General features: G+C 41.1%; 1 protein-coding gene across 1 annotated transcript; it reads right to left on the reverse strand.

Moving 5' to 3' along the window:
- Positions 1-200: 200 nt before the first annotated feature.
- On the reverse strand, positions 201-16,030 carry cds2 (CDP-diacylglycerol synthase (phosphatidate cytidylyltransferase) 2). The gene is made up of 13 exons (XM_034540807.1): positions 15,804-16,030; positions 11,880-12,022; positions 10,994-11,090; positions 10,276-10,373; positions 9,696-9,835; positions 8,596-8,654; positions 7,785-7,867; positions 7,479-7,566; positions 7,155-7,223; positions 5,819-5,971; positions 5,207-5,326; positions 4,860-4,963; positions 201-3,963 (listed from the first exon to the last, which is right to left on the reverse strand). The coding sequence occupies exons 1-13, from the start codon at positions 15,873-15,875 to the stop codon at positions 3,828-3,830; spliced, it is 1,362 nt and encodes a 453-aa protein (XP_034396698.1). The 5' UTR covers positions 15,876-16,030; the 3' UTR covers positions 201-3,827.
- Positions 16,031-17,021: the final 991 nt, after the last annotated feature.

Below are 17,021 nucleotides of genomic sequence, written 5' to 3' on the forward strand. Positions count from 1 at the left end.
CAGAGAGGGAGTTTTTACACTACATACATACATTACAGTACGTCTTAAGGTCAAAGCTCGAGCTATCATCTCCTGACCTTTGAAAAGGTCAGTAGATGAACTATTATAAAATGGGTCCGTTTGTGTATACAGATTGACTGTATATCTATTTAAAAATGGGGAAGAAGACTAAGAGGGAAGAAACCAGTCACACACCAAAACATTTTTTAGACCTTTAATTTTCTTTGAACAAAGGCAAAGCACATTTCAGCATCAAAGAGTACAACCTTTCTCTAGACAAGTGTACAACTCAACACAAACCATTGCACATGTTTAAGAACAATATAGTGAACTCATACAGCTTTATAAGAGAATCCATAACCACAAAATAAAATGTCCACAAAGGGCCTACAGCATGTGGGGTACTCACAACTCCCATACATTCCTTTTAGAGGGTCCTGGCTGGGCAGGATTCACAACAGCAAAGTGGCACTGTGTTGATTAAATGGCATGGTGTTCCCTGGGTGTTATGACACAAAAACAATATTTTTTCCTTCTAATAGTGGCATGTTTATCTCATATATTCTGTCTACATGTGAGCAGAATCTTAGGGGAACTGGAATGTATCAAACAGCAAAGGGTCAAACCTTTCTGCTCAGATGCAGTTACACTCGATCAGCCGAGCTGCAGCTCCCTCTAGTGGCCGACTGTAACACCACAGACGGAGAAATGGCAGTACAGAGCTGCAGGGCAAAGACCTCGAACTTCAAACCACCACAGCAGGCCAGAAAAATATAAGATATCTACGAATGCTGAGACACCAGTCCTCGTGTTACTTTCTGGAGACTTCCGATCTACTCCAAGGGAGACGATGCAACACAGTGCTACAAGTATCTGCGTTGCTTCAACCTGCACCGCGACAAAGAAGTTGACACATGACAGCTACCAGGGAAGAGCCTAGAAAACACCCAAATGCACTGAAGTCACAGCAAGACAGAGAGAAAATACTTTTCTATCTCAATACTCTCTCCTATATGGCAATAATGATACTTTAAATATTCCTCTAACCAAAAATACGAAAGAACACGTAACATTTCCTCTAAACATCTTCTTAAATGTACAATATAGTGACTTTGAAAAGGTTTTCGTAGGGTAAATAAAATAAATACTTTAAGAAGTTAAGCGTAAAGACAGGTTAGTTATCGCGCAGGTCAAACCAAAAACATGACATCAATAAAAATATGAATGGATCAACATTCAAATAGGAGGAGAAAACATAAATGCATGGTTGGTTTATACAGTGGTTCTTGTGAGTCTTGATTTGGCATATTGAAGAATAAGCAATTTTCTGCGTTACAAAACATTTGCGTTCTTTTCTTAAAAATACATGAAAGATTTTGAGGACAGAATCTGATGAGAGGAAATTTAAGGGCGCAACCCTTTTCCAAAATGACCCTGATTAAGTTGAGCAGTCATTCAACCAGACACAGATAATAGCTGTTTTATATGATTACCATTTAGGGACAACTAGATACTGATCTACTGATTCCTTTACGGTTGTTCGTATTGTTGTTTTGACCTCAAACATTGAGCACAGAAGTAGTTCTGTCGGGAAAACATCAACAACTCCTACATTAAACCTCCAGTTATTTGGCTTTCACTGACAACTATGAATCAATTCTTTTCTCCGATTGGATTAAAAAAAACAAATGGATGAATGTGCACAAAGATGACGGACAGCCTGAGGTGATTGGTTGCTGGGTAGAGTAGGCTAATTAGAACCTTTGTCTACCAGAGTTGGACCCACTTACAGTACACTGTATACACCGTCGGGCTTTCTGCTCCGCTAGCGCCTCCATTTCTACAAAATAATAATTATGGCCATTTAATTATATTTAACGATCATCACTTTTAACAATCCAACGAGCCAAATTGACTAAACAATATCAGCAAAAAATCTTAAAATGCTATTTAATCTGTTGTCTGCCAGTATTTAATCTATAAATAATGTATATGATTAAAAAAACAAAACAGTCAGTCGGAGTTTAAATTGAGTATATAACATATTCAGAAATTAACAGAACAGATTGTGTTGGCAGTTTTAAAAGGAGTACTCCAGCAATGTAATGCCTTAGTGACCAACAGACAGATTAAAAAAAGACTTCTCAAAAAGGATGTACCAGAGGAAGAGACATCCTGACTTCTAGTCCTTAGTGTGGGTATAACATTCTCCTCCATTTCCCATAATGCAACAGAATCAGATATTTAAGAAAGATCCTCTCTGACTGTTAAACGCCCATATTTACCGTAACGCAGGCTTTCAGTTAAAATTTTCCAGGCACAAGCCAAGATTACCCCAATAACATCATCACAGCGATTTTCTATTTTCTCAGACTCGTAGTAATACGAGTAAACTCATCATCATCATCATCATCACGTGTAAGATCGGCGGCCTCCCTTTAACAGACCGCAACATAACCACACAGAGAATTCATTCACAATGCTTCCAAAAACAGAAATTAACTCAACGCTGGAGAATCTTTAATATTTTACCACCAAAAAAATGAGGCAAACTTTTGCCAGTTGTATAAATATCACATAATCTGACTGTAGAACCTCTTGAGCACAGACCGCCGTGTGTGTGTGTGTGTGTGTGTGTGTACAGCAGCTGACTGCATTGGCAAACAACCTGAACATCCGATATGTGCAATCGCAACAGCTGTCACACACACACACACACACACACAGGTCAACTCAAGCAGGATATTGGGTCTTTCTGCTCTGAAACCGTGACCGTGGTGACATCAGAGAGACGAACATGTCTGCAGTGTGGAAACCATCATTGTGCCTCACTTGTACTGTCCAATCCTAAACAGAAGCCATAACGCAACAATCCCACCAATTTACAGAGCATACACCCTAAACCAGCTCCTCGTTTGAGATAAAATAAGTATTAACACAGAAAGACTTAATGAAACAAAAAGGAAATTTTAAAAAATGATTGCGTGTACCATCTCCAAGAAGCTTTCTGCTTTTGCCATGAAATATGAAATGGCACCCAGGTGAGGGCAGATTGAGTCCATTTAGTACAGAGCATCGCACACTGCGCCTCTATAGCACAAAACCAACAAACTGTTGCTGTCCTTTGATAATAATCAACACTATGATGTCAGTAAGAGGCCTTTTTAAAAAAAATGATGAATGGCAGCAGAAACACAGAAAAAAAAAAAGACACAAATACATAAATGCATGTGGCAGATGGCAACAGTGAATTCAGTCTAAAACAAACACAACATTAAGATATAAGAAGACATACCAAATATAAAAATGGTCTATGTATAAATAGAAACAATCCCAACAAAAGAAAATTTAAACTGATGGTGGGGAGGAGGGGTACAGCTGGGGTAACAGTGAGTAACAGGGTTGATTGAGAGCAGTGCATTGAAACTAAAAACATAATTAGAGCACAACAAAATGTGAACACGCATTAATAGGTATATTGAGGATATCCTGCATACAGGTAGAAATGTACAGTGGACCAACATTTTGTTCAACAGCGTGAATAGATACAAGTTGGCGATAAAGGAAATGTTTAACAGTACAGTAACTCACAAACTCAACCTGAAAACATGATTCACAGACACACTCGACTCTCATACCCAAATAAAATGGAATGACCCAAGACTGTAGTTTTTTGTATTTTTCTTCTTTTTTTTTTTCTTTCTCTCCGATGTGTTTTCGCTCACACAAAAGCACTGCCAGTCTCTCAGAGCGCCGGAGCTGCACAGGGCCCTCGGGTGCCGCCCTCCTCTCTCAGAGCGAGCCGGTGTGGGGTCGGAGGGGGGGCTCTAGGCGGCGGCCCCCTCCAGCGCCGGCAGCAGGCCCTTCTCCGTCAGGTGAGCCTTCAGGGAGTTGAAGATGTGGAGCTGCTGATCCACACGGAGGGCCAGGAGCTGCTGGATCACCTTGCTGGGGTTTGGGCCCCTGAGAGGAGGGAGAACATAATCGTACACCCTCTCTCCAAAACGACCTCGACAGAACTGAACTATTATTAATTCTCTTCTTCTGAAACATGGATTGACCAATCATAGCGCAGCAACCTAGCTACGCTTGTAAGGAGTTGATTAAAGAGCGTATTTGTCGGCGCCGACATCCGCTGGAACCGGTAGCTTGCACCACGTGAGTTACCGCTTCTACACGCGGCTAAAAGTGTCTTCACCATGAAAGTGTATCAGTCGTGTTTTTCACTTGCAGGTCTCTCGTAACAGATACAGATACTCTCCCTTTAATCTATGCAGCTGTCGGCACCTGCTCCGTGTAGGCTCATGTAACCGTGACCTGAAGCGTGAAGCATAAGGGCAACTTTAATTGGTACATCTTCTTTGTCGGATCCAACACTGCATGGTAGACCGCCCTGGATGCTAATACATCAGAGTTCAGGCCAAGGTTAGCGATGAGGTACTGCTCCTGTTATTTAATGAATTTGGGGGGGAAGTTAAGACTCAACTCAAGCCAAACGTGTTATGCAAGATGGCGTCACATTTCAGTCCTCATTCTCAAAGTAATTTATCTTGTAGAGGTGAAACATACATTTCTGTCTGAACCCGACCAGAGGTGGAAAAAGTAGAAACCTAGCTCTACCCAAACAAAACAGGAATTCCCGACCTAAGCCTGAACTGCAAAGCGTACTCGGGGCACTCATGAGCGCTGCGTGATGAACGGCTGAATTCACACATTCACACAGACAGACAGTCGGTCCTGTATGGAGCAAACAAATGCATATCTAGATCCCCTGCACAGGGATCTCACTTTCAGAGTCAGCCGGAGACGTTCTAATTAACACAAGCAACATATTAAAGTGTCATGTAAAGTGTGTTTACCTGATGAAGCTGGCAATGTAGACATTAACAAATGTGGCCATGAGGTACTGGCAGTCGAATCTGTCCATAATGCCACCGTGACCGGGGATCGTGTTGGCAAAATCCTGAAAAGGACAAATAATAGAAACAGGGCAAAGTCGACAGGCATTAACAGATGTAATTTATTAAGTTTTGCAAATACAGTATAGAATATTTCATATTTAATTTAGCACAATACACAGTATACTGACATTTTAAAACCATCTACAGTTGAGCAGGGAAACACCAAGTAGACCACGTGAATATATTAGTTATATTGTTAATATATAGAACAATAAGTACAGTCAGCAGACTGCAGTCATTCCTACCTTGATCTTAAAGGCTCTTTTGAAGCCGCTGGCAAAGAATCCACCAAAAGGTCCCACAATGGAGGCAAAGGAGGAGAGAGCGATGCTGTGGATCTGGAATGGGTAAAGACGCACCGTGCTCTGTGGAGACCAGAAGGAAGTGTTTGATAAAAGCAGTTTTCAAGATTCAACCAGCGTTTCAACGTAGGACTGACTTATAACGGTAACTCCACATCTGTAACCCATTCATTCCCTTTTTTTATTTTCTCGACTGGATTTAGGAGGTTTGTTGTGAGCTAAGACTACCGGCTAGGTCCTGATATAAATCAACAAGTTAAAATGTCATTCTTTACCAAAAAGGTTACATATTACAGTATATTATATTTCACGTTTACAGAGGTGCTGTATTATATCAGTCAGGCATTGCCCATCCCTGAAAAGTTGGTAAGGATGCTGCAACAATACAATATGTTCTGAAAATACCGGACTCCTCTTTTACTTCGTCATATTTTCACAATTGAATTGGATGTTGCCAAATGAATATTTCAACCCTACATGGTCCCATTTGTTTGAATGCAAAGAGACACGGTAAAAGCAAAGCGATGGCAGAGCAGCAGTGCAGGTGAGCCTCACCCATCCAGTGAAGGACTGCAGGACGCCGGGCAGAATGTAGTCCTGAAGCTGGAAAAGCTCGGATGGCTCACAGTCCACCTGGAAACGGTTGGAGTCGTTGTTGAATTCCACCGGGCACACGAAGTAGCGGTAGCCGGCCATCAAATAGGAGAACTGGGAGGAGAACAAGCTTCAGTTACTCTGCAGTCACATCACTGGCCTGTTCGCTCTCAACAATGACAGACTAAAGGAAAGAAGACGTCCTGCAACACTGCAGCGTGTGTTGAGTTGTTGCCGTTCTAATATCCAGTCAGTGAGTTCCACAGTTAAAGGGCATAAAAACAGAAGACACTCCACCCCGGTGAGTACCGGTGAGACACTCTCACCGGTACTTTTATGGGACATTTAAGGAAAAGCAGGGCTCGAGAGTATGAGTTGCCTTTGGTTTCTAACAGTAGCAACCACTAAAAAAGACAGCAAACAGCAAAACGCGCACCTCAAAATTTATATATTTTAAATACTTTATCACATTATTGCTAATAAAGTCAGAAGCAGGCAACGCTGCAGGTGATTACACTGCACATGGGTTGGTGTGTATACTTGTGCATACTTGTGTAAACAGGCGGCCTTCTGTAAATACAATGGTGAACTGTGGAGAGTTTAACTAAACCGCGCGCACGAATGTGCAAAATCTTGGGAGGCGAAGCATGGAACATAAGTTAATTTGTGTAAATTAAAATAAGAAAAAAAGCTTAATAAACAAGTCAAATATCTTTCAAATCAATTGTAAATGATACAGGCAGCCAGTGCAGTTTGTAAAATGTAATCCATTGTCATGAACAGTTTTCTTCCATTTGCTGCTGTAATTTTCTGGAATAATAAAAGGATTATTTTATTTTTATTTTAGGCTTTTTAGGTAATCCAGTGAAAAGGTCATTACAATACTAATAAACAGCTAGTAATAAAAATGATTTCAGCGTTTTCTGAGCAAAAGAAGATCAGACTTTGATGATATTCCTAATATAAAAAAGGAAGGTTAAATTACCTTGTTAAAATGAGAATTAATATTGAAACTAGAGTCTAAAACTACTCCCAAAATGGTGATATTAATGTTAATCTGTTTGGTATGACAATCAACTGAGAGTCCTATTAAAGATTTTCAGTTGTTTACCTCGGTTTGTTTTTCCCGCTTGTTTACAAGGAACGCATGGAATCGGTATTTATGTCTCTGGAAGTTATTACGTGACTCCTGGTAGTGAGGAACTTCACATATTCAGAATCTGGAGCGGGTGGTGAGAATCAAAACAGACAAAATGTAGAATTGTCCACAAAGGCACAAGATGAAAAACCATCTTACCATAATGCCAAACACAATAGTGGAGAACAATCCACCGATGAATCCCTCCCATGTCTTCTTCGGTGAGAGCTGCAGAGAACAATCAAGGTTAAGATATCATCATCATGGACCACACAGTGCTTTTAATGTTTCATAACATGAGTGAATACCCAGACCTCTTAAACACTGCTTGTGTTTGACCTCCTCTGGCATTACAATAAAACTATAGAGGAGAATACACTTCAAATATATTGGAGGTAATTTACTAGAAACGGCTAAATTGAATTGGTGAAAACCCGTCTGCACACATTAATGGTCTCTAACGCTAACAGTGATGCAACTAACCTTGATGAGTGGGGTGCGGCCGAAGAAGAAACCAAACATGTAGGCCATAATGTCATTACAGATGACGCAGGAAATTGGCACAATGAACCTGTTTGGATGAGAAGGGTTTACATGAGACTAACTGAAAATAATTTGTATGAAAACTAGACATGTATGATCATACAATTGACTACCTAATCCTCCTACAAATCAACATACGAACATACAAATGAACATAATTGGATTTAAACATAACTCTCTCTCTCTCTCTCTATATATATATATATATACTGTGTATTGTTTTTTGAAATAGGGCTGTTTTCTTACCAGATCATCCCTTCAAACAGGTTGTGAATGATAAGGTGAGACTGAGTCACCACAATCAGCAGAGTCACATGGGTCCAACCAAACTGTGGGGACAATAGAATAGGATTAGCCAATAATAAGATATAAGTTTAAACTTGCCTGAAAATGAGAGCCGTACTATTCATGATTTTGTGTATTTATTCTATATATGTATTGACAGACTGGACATGTAAGAGCACAAGATTTTCTGCACAGAGATGGATTTTTAGCAAAAACATGACCAGATAATAGCGCAATTAAATCAATAATGAGGTTGGAAAATGTGGGTGGAGGCAGTGTCTCATCATCGCCATTAAGAACTAGCAGCACCGCTCACTTACAGAGAGCAAAATATGTTGGCCATACTCAACTGACGGGTGCAAAAGTTCGTGTTTGTGTAGCATTTAAACTGCCTCTGCTTTGCAAACCTTCCCAGGATCAATAACTTCTAAAGGTCATCTTTCAGTATTTAAACCAAAACACATTTTTTCTGTCTGGATCTGCTTATTGATTAAGACATGAGGTGGGTATGTGGGCTATGCTCCGCAGACCTGATCCAATCAGTGGATGTTATCTTGTATGATTGGATGCGCTTTAAGTAACCAGGCAACAATCTTATTGTGAACACAATCCAACTGAACAGTTGGATTGACTGTGTGCCAGACATTTTCTGTTAGAGCCATCCCACATGGCCCACTTCTCCATACACTTGAGGGCCCGTATTTTACGGAGCCCCATCAATAACCCAATGGCCTGGAGGCTGGGCACCAGGAAGAGGCAGGGTGCCACTTACCATGTAGAACTGAAGGCGGTAGTGCTTCTTCACCAAACTCAGCACAAACATGCAGAAACCTGCAACAACATGAAAAATACTCAATGGGGGAAAAATAATGAGGGCTGCAGTGTCTGAGAGAAGAGGGAGATTAATTAAGTCAGAATCTCGGTCATCTTTGGTCAAACTCAACTAAATTTAGCTTGACCTATTTCAGAAAAGCCCCGGATGAATGTGCAGTGAGTAGGTCAGGATTGCTGGAGCGTTTCATACAGTACACAAGACTGAGGTGAGGAGACAATTTTGCAAAGCTGAGACTGCATGACACAAAAAAGTGCTTATACTGGGAGAAAAGTCAAACCAGACATAATGTAAAGTTTTACAAGGGCATTTACTCTCATCCAGGACGCAACATCTACAGCATCTAAAAACAAATGCCATGTCGTGCCAAAACACTGCAGATTTGAGTATTTGAAGGTACGACACTATTATCTACAAAGCCTCTCTGCTCAAAGACGTGTGAGAAAGCCGGAACATTCAGTTTCACCTTGAATCAAGTAGGCAAGAGATAGCAACAGCCAAGGTGCTTCCTTCCTCACCACATCCTGTTTGGCATCAACCAGCTGCTGCAGAAGAACTGAATTACCGACTGAAAACCTGCAGTACAGGAAGTGAGACTTCTCCAGTTTGCACGGTGGCAGAAATAACCAACTTGGGAAGTACATAACCTAATGTACACAAAGCTATCGAGTTTGAAAGCCTAAATAATACATTGCGGTCATCTGCTGAGATCCTAATCTTGTCCTTTGTGACCAATAGAAGACGACAGTCTAAACAGTATCCCTCACTCTCTGCTCCTCCTAAATGTAATGCTTTGGCCGGGAAGACATTCGCCCTGTCAACAGGTCACCCTGTTGCATCTTCAGGCCCCAGTAGAACGTTCTGGTAGAAAGCAATCATTAGAAAACCTTTGTGTGGCTTGAGTTTGGGAACAGTGTTGGGACTGTTTGTGTTTTGTGGTACACCCCTGACATGACAATGTGACACATTGACCAAATGAAAAGATATGGACAGACATTATTACAGGCTTATTTTTGCAGTGTGGGTCTCAGCGTTTGTACCTGTGAGGTAGAGGGCAAAGGAGATAAATCGGTGGTATTTGCTGAGGATGCGAAGAGGCTCCTCCCTTTGCACCAGTGTGAAGAAGTAGTCTGTCACTGTCTCACCGTAGAAGAAGTAGTTCACACACAGCAGGAAGTACCTGTGGGGTGGAGGGGTGGAGCAAACGTACGTGTGTCACCGTTTCTGACAGCAGCTAATCAGACTCTGCATTCACTGTATGACAAAAGTTCAAATGTTCTACAAGTCCAAATTACTAACCGTACATTGAGAACACTTGAGATTGTTCAGGCTTATGGTATAATGAATGTCAGGACTCTAGGAACTATCTATCACACCATACTGTACTAAACTATAGCTCAAATCAATTGGCTTTGATGATTCACAATGGGTTTGCCATGTGTGTTGATTGGCTTAATAATCTACTCAAAACGTAATCAGGTCAGAAAACAAACCTCAGGAAGTCTGCAACAAAATAAAACATGAAACACAATAAGAAAGAAGTGAGGATAATTGATGCGCTAACGACACCTCTATAATATGTGTGATAATGCGTGCGGTTGTGTTTGTGTGCGTCCTCACCAGCTCAACGTCCTGAACCAGGGCAGGTGGTAGGAGTGGTACACGTTGTAGCCGATGGTGATGATTTCCTGGAAGCACTTAATTTGAACAATGAGGACCTGCACAGAGAAACACTGCGTCACCAGGGAGGAAACGACCGGAGCATCTCCAAGTGTGTGTGTGTGTGTGTGTGTGTGTGTGTGTGTGTGTGTGTGTGTGTGTGTGTGTGTGTGTGTGTGTGTGTGTGTGTGTGTGTGTGTGTGTGTGTGTGTGTGTGTGTGTGTGTGTGTGTGTGTGTGTGTGTGTGTGTGTGTGTGTGTGTGTGTGTGTGTGTGTGTGTGTGTGTGTGTGTGTGTGTGCGTGCGTGTGTGTGTGTGTGTGTCCGTCCTATGTCCTGGTGTCCTTGTGACACAAAATGGCTATTGGGCCTATTTTTAGGGACTTCCCAGGTGACAAGAGCAGAAATCCTGAATGCTATTAAAAGAGCCTGAATCCCGTTAATCCATGAGATTACATTTTCCATTTGTGTCGTGAGGTTCAACTGAACGTGCTGCAGAGGGACGTTACTGTATTAACCCTAACACATTGTACAAGTCATTGAGAAAATGACTGTACCTTAAATAATAATGTGTACATATTTGAGATGATTTTACACCCGTTGGAAGTAATCTTCCTGCTGATGTTTCACTCCACTGATGCAACACATTTTCTGAAAGGCATCAGTGCTGTTGGTACTCACAATCATCATGAGCACCATGGGGCCCAGGTAGATGATTAAGAAGAAGAAGGAAATCATGGCTAGTGTGAGGATGCCTCGGATCCACCAGTTCTTCCATCTGAAGGAAACACAGACAGAGGGGCATGACTGCTTGAATTATGCTGTTCCTACATACAATCAATACCATTACTGTTCACCGGATATTCAAATCAATATGGCTACTGCACCCCTTCAGCCATCCTAAACATAAACCTTTTATCATTACTAACTGTACTTCCTCCCCGGAGTCTTTGTGACTTCACGTCTGTGTCTGAAGCTGGTCCTGGGTCCTTGCCCCTGCTTCCTGCATCCAGCGTCTGGCCTAGACCTGGCCTCCCTCCCAATGGCCTGGTGGGCTGGCCTCCTGCCATGAACTAGCTATTTCATTCATCCATTTATATATATATATATATATATATCAGCTACTCAGAAATGTATTTATTTATTTCTACACAAATACAGTCATATACGTTATTCCCCAGTGAAATGTCAGGAAGGTATGGATTTTAGCACTACCATGTAACCGTCACTATCCCGGTATGTGTGAGGAAGGATTCCTTTGTATGAATCATGACACCTCCACAAGTGTAGCAGTGATCTAAAATCCAGGAAAGCTAGGTGCCTGTAGCCTGATAAAGACCAATGTAGTGGCTCACTGAACAACTCAGAATACAGAGCAGTTCCTTAGATAAACGGTGTCAAACTTCCATAATTTCTATATTCAATGATGACCATCATCTATTCAAGGAAGGTTAACTGAGCATGCTCAACACCGTGCTTTACAGTCATATTCTGTAAAGAGAACTTGTATTACTGCAGACAAAAGCAATATTTTGTTGTTGTTTTTTCTCTTCAACAGTGATGGTACCTTGAGGAGAGTCCAGACAGGGCCTTGTTTAGAACCACAGGGGTGTCATCAGCAGGGACTGGCACCTCCGGGACTCCTGAGTCCACCTTGGCTTCGCTATCTGACGCCCCATCTTTCTCCCCCTTCAGCTCACTGTCTGAACCCTGACAAACAAACAGAGGAGAAATAAGAGACGGACATTTGGCAAAAACATAAAGCTGTAGTGATAGGACAACAAGTGCAACCACAGAATTACAACAAACCTAAGATAACATTTAAAATACATTGGTTACTTTTGTTGGTGATTCCAGTTGAGTGTAGCAATTTAAAATAACGCTTGTTTAGATATTCATATAATAAATTAAATCAACATTGCCGCAAATGGTTGATGTTTCCAGACACGCTTCCAGCTAAATTAATGTAAATGAAGCTTCAACACGCTACTTATACCACAAAACATACATCTTCTGTGAATTAATACGTAGTGAAACAAATGCATATGTCATTGAACAAACAGCAGCTGCAGCATCATCATCATTATATCAGAATCCGCAAACACCAGCAGCACGACTGCCAGTGTAGGAGTATGTGTGGGCGCCTAAAAGCTGCACCAAATCATCTCCATCCATATTGTCATTGTCCCAAAAGCCATGTGTTCAAAACACACTGATCTCTACCTCTCCATGGTAACAGCAACCATCAAAGGATGGCTGTCATCAGACGGTGGCAGCCTAAACACAGTTTGTCTGATGACAACAGTGAGTTTTCATAAGGTCAGTTTGTCCTTTCACGTTTCACCCCCAAAGACATCTCTGCTGCTGAAGACCAAATTAGGCTCGGAGGTCTCACCTCACATTTACACAGCAGACGGTCGGCTTAACGTTTGGGACGCCCACCGAGTCTCACGGTTTAACCATTCGACACGACGACATTGCTGCAGCAGGATATTTTCTAATAACAGACCTTTCTTGCTTTTTACCTCAACAGCCGGCATGTTTTTTGGACTTAGTACTTTTCTATCTCATGTTGTTAAGCGGGAACATTTATTCATATTATCAACTTTATTTTGCTTTCTTAAATGGGTTAAAAGGTGGATTAAATAATCACAGTCTGATTCACCCAACCGTATTGATGAATTGTTTTTTTAAGAGAGATTTAATACAGAGGATCATATTTTAACAGCTGCAACAGTCAGTGTGTGTCCACCTTTGTCACAGTGTCCGACACAAAACAATGATTCTCTCACTGGCTGCCCGATATTATTATTGTCTTTTCTTCAAATTATATGAAACGCTCTTCCAAGATATATACGATCAATAGTTCAACCCGCCAACTGAATGCAGAAGGAAGCACAAAACAACAAGCACATACAGATCCATTCTCCGCCTACCAGTTTCTATGGAGACGTTATACGTCACTCAGGATGCTTGAGTTAAAAATAGGCGCTCATTTCACACAAACGCTCGTCCCCTTTCATGCTTTCAACACCAAGTTTCTTTTTATCTCCAATTCATCTGCAAGTTGTGAAAGGATGTGTACATTTATGTCTTTACGGCTGTCTTTACTAGGATATCTTAGCCCTGAGGAGTGTGAAGCCCTTTAGAAACACAGCAAAAAGGAAAAGAGGAGGTTTGTGATTCACCTTCTCAGCTGTGTTGCGGTTCATCAGACACAAATATTTTTGAGCAACGGTTTGAAATGTTTTGAATAGCTAAAGACCACACGTGTGTTCGGATGCTCATTTAGAATGAGGCTTCCGGACCTCGCCGGAAAGAACGCACAATGTCTATAATTAGAAATGCACCCGACCAGATGTTTTTCCACGCACAAAATAATTTCGCAGCGGAATTCCAAAGCATCTTTAATGTTTACATAGTTTGATCACAGTGTGACTCATTCAGAAATCTGTGAACTGTTTTTCACTACTAATTTGACTACTACCATTTATGCAAACCACCATTACAAGTACCTTATCTAAGCTACTGTTGTCCTTGTTTCCTAAAACAATGTAATTAAATTCAGTTTATTTTGTATAGCCCAATATCACAAATTATAAATTTGCCTCAGAGGTCTTTACAATCTGTACACATACGACATCCCTGTCCCAGGACCTCACATCAGATCAGGAAAAACTTCCCAAAAATAACCTTTCACAGGGAAAAAAGGGAAGCAACCTTCAGGAGAGCAACAGAGGAGGATCCCTCTCCCCGGTAATGTTCTCTAGAGTTGTTCCTCTTAAGATGATCAAGTCAAAAAGGTCATAGCTGGGTCAGAATACCTTTTCCCTTGTACGATAACTTAGTTGCTGGAAGCAGGGTTCACGAGAACAGCTGTATGTCCTACAGAAATCTTATCATTGTTGTGTGATAGTACATGTGGTCCCCCCTCATCTAAACCAAATGAACATTAACTATTCATTTCCACATAGGACACTTATGGCACATAATTGCCATGGTTTCCACATCTTGACCAGCCTACCCTATACTACTATTATACCATCACCCTGTGCAGTGTATAATTCCAGGATGTCTGCGTTACACTGATTATCTCACAGATGTTTGCAGTCCACATGTAAGATTCAAGTGCCTACATTTTGAGCGTCACTTCACAAACTACTGAGTGCGAGGTCACTTCTATATTTGTTGGTATACGACAAATTAAATAAACCAGATCACACTGAAGATATAAATGATGTCACTGTCAGTTTATTTGTATTAACATTATATAATAGAGATACAAGAGGGATACAAATCTGTAGGAATATGACCTAAATAGCACTACAGCTAATTGTGTAAAGTAATTAACTGATAGTGTAACCTGACAAGCACTTCTCAACAGTACCACAAAAAGGCAGCTTCTTTAAGTGCTCACTGATGGGCTACTCTAAAACACACTCACGGCCTAAATACGAATAATATATACATATAATAAATAAAACAAAGTCGTGGCACTTTGTGGACCGAGTGTGCTTCACGAGTAAATGACCATTCCCCTAATATTCCCTGTGTGGTTTGTGGCACAACGTCTGCTTTTAGCTGCTGTTGAATGATCTGTAATCACGATCTGGTGCACACATCCATGACCACGCCCCTTTGTTGGCTCCGACTATTCCCTGGGAAGCAACCTCGACATCCATCTTGACGACCCAGACAGAACATGCGTTTAGCTTTCCCCTCAGTTTGAATACATGGCAGTAGTAAATACAATATGTTTGTTAGACAGCAGAACGAGAGCTGAAGCAGCAGCTGCTGTTGTTGTTGTTGTTATTATTGTTGTTGGAGCAGTCAGACCAGCTCAGCTAACGTTACACTGACAGAGACGATGTCCGCGAGCTCTGGCCATTTGGCGTTCGAACGGTGCACGAGCCGACTTCACCGTTAACCGTTTACTGCACGCTCACGTTGGAGAGGGAGAAACAAACCACGAACGGCAGTTAAGAGCAAATATTATCTGCCCCACTTTCTCGCTCGAGGCTTTTTTCATGGCGTCGAAGCCCTGACGTCATACCGCGTATGTGGCTAGCTGCAAAACATCTTTCCGCACACACACACACACACACAATTCAAATTGTTTTCAATTTACTATTGCTTTGAAGACAAAAACACCGCTTTAAACACAACGTAATTGTTTTATTGTGCAAGGAGAGCCAGTCTATAAATCGGCAGATATACGATAAAGAAAACGGAGTTTATTTCCATACAATTTTAACTTGTGCGTTTTGAAAGACTACGTAGCATCAACCAATCAAGTCTAAATGCGAGTAGTTCGGCGCATGTTAGCTGCGTTTAAGAGTAGTTAGGATAACAGTTGTTCTTCTGAGGAAACCAACGTCAAGATGTCGGATTTCAATCTATTTCAAAATGACTTGTTCCTCTCGCTCCACGAGCCACAGGACGGTGCACACCAATAGCTAGCTGCCTAACTAGCGTCCGAGTCTGACGTTACCTTGTCCTCTGACGACTGCTGTTGTAACGTCGGGTCGGTGTCTTTGGCTCCGCGGTGCCTTAGCTCTGTCATTGTAGCAGATAGTAGCCGAACGACTACCGCGACGGTCCTGCTGTGTCTCCGAGACACTCGCTCGTTATTTTTTGGGGGGACAGGTCTCCTGCTAAGCTTGTGATTGTGCACAGCAACACTATTCACTCGATGAACCAAATCGGCGTCAAGTTCGCAGGAATGGTAAATAACGAGAACTTCCGGTTTTCAAAATAATGTCCATGTCAAGTCAGAATCAGCTTTGTTGTCCGTGCACATGAAATTAATGTGTCTTTTTTTGTGTGTGGCATCTCTCTCATTGTAATTACACTTAAATATAAATAAAAAGATACAGTTGAAGAATATACAAGACTTTTGTGTTCACATATAGTTGTAAATATTAATATTATGAACACCAATAAATAATGAAATAAAATGTCTATCTCCAAGTCAAAATGTTCTGCAAGTTGTAAACAATAAAATTACAAAGACATACTAAATGGATATAAATCGACTAGATAATTATGTACAGAATGTATATGTAAAGACGTTTTCACAGATACAGTGATTGAAATTGGGGAAAAAAAGATTGATTTCACGCTCTGCATGTTCTAGATCCAGCTGTGCTTTTACCGCTGAGCAGAAGAAGCACATACGTACACTGGATGGAAGTGTGCAGTTCTTAAATGGATCAGGTGTGAAAACAAATAAATAAATATCAGACCAAAAGCACTTTAAATCAGTTATCAAAGGTATTTCTATAATTTGACAGGTAGCCGAGTCTTGCCTCTACAAGTTTGTTTTTCTGTAAGATGTTCTTCTTTTAGATTAGAGTTGTTGTGATATCATACACATACATACATAAATAATGGCTATCATATTCTTGCTTGCTGTGTGCAAGTTTTCAAATTTGCAAATTGGTGCTTTTATTCTGAAGGTATAGAGTTCTCAGACGTCATGGGAGGAGAGGGCTATACATTACATACAAATACAGTGTAACGTGTTGGGAGAGCTATACAGTTGTAGATAACAAAAAGAAACAATACAGCATTAGCTATAACTATGTGGATCCATTTCTTCATTACAACATAATAATGGCTTCCTGGTGATGTTCAGATTCAGTGATGCTTCTGAAATGTTACTGTTGCTATTGATACACATGTTGTCTCATCCATTATAACTTACACT

This window comes from Cyclopterus lumpus, chromosome 9 (assembly GCF_009769545.1).
Source record: "Cyclopterus lumpus isolate fCycLum1 chromosome 9, fCycLum1.pri, whole genome shotgun sequence".
Classification (NCBI taxonomy): Eukaryota; Metazoa; Chordata; class Actinopteri; order Perciformes; family Cyclopteridae; genus Cyclopterus; species Cyclopterus lumpus.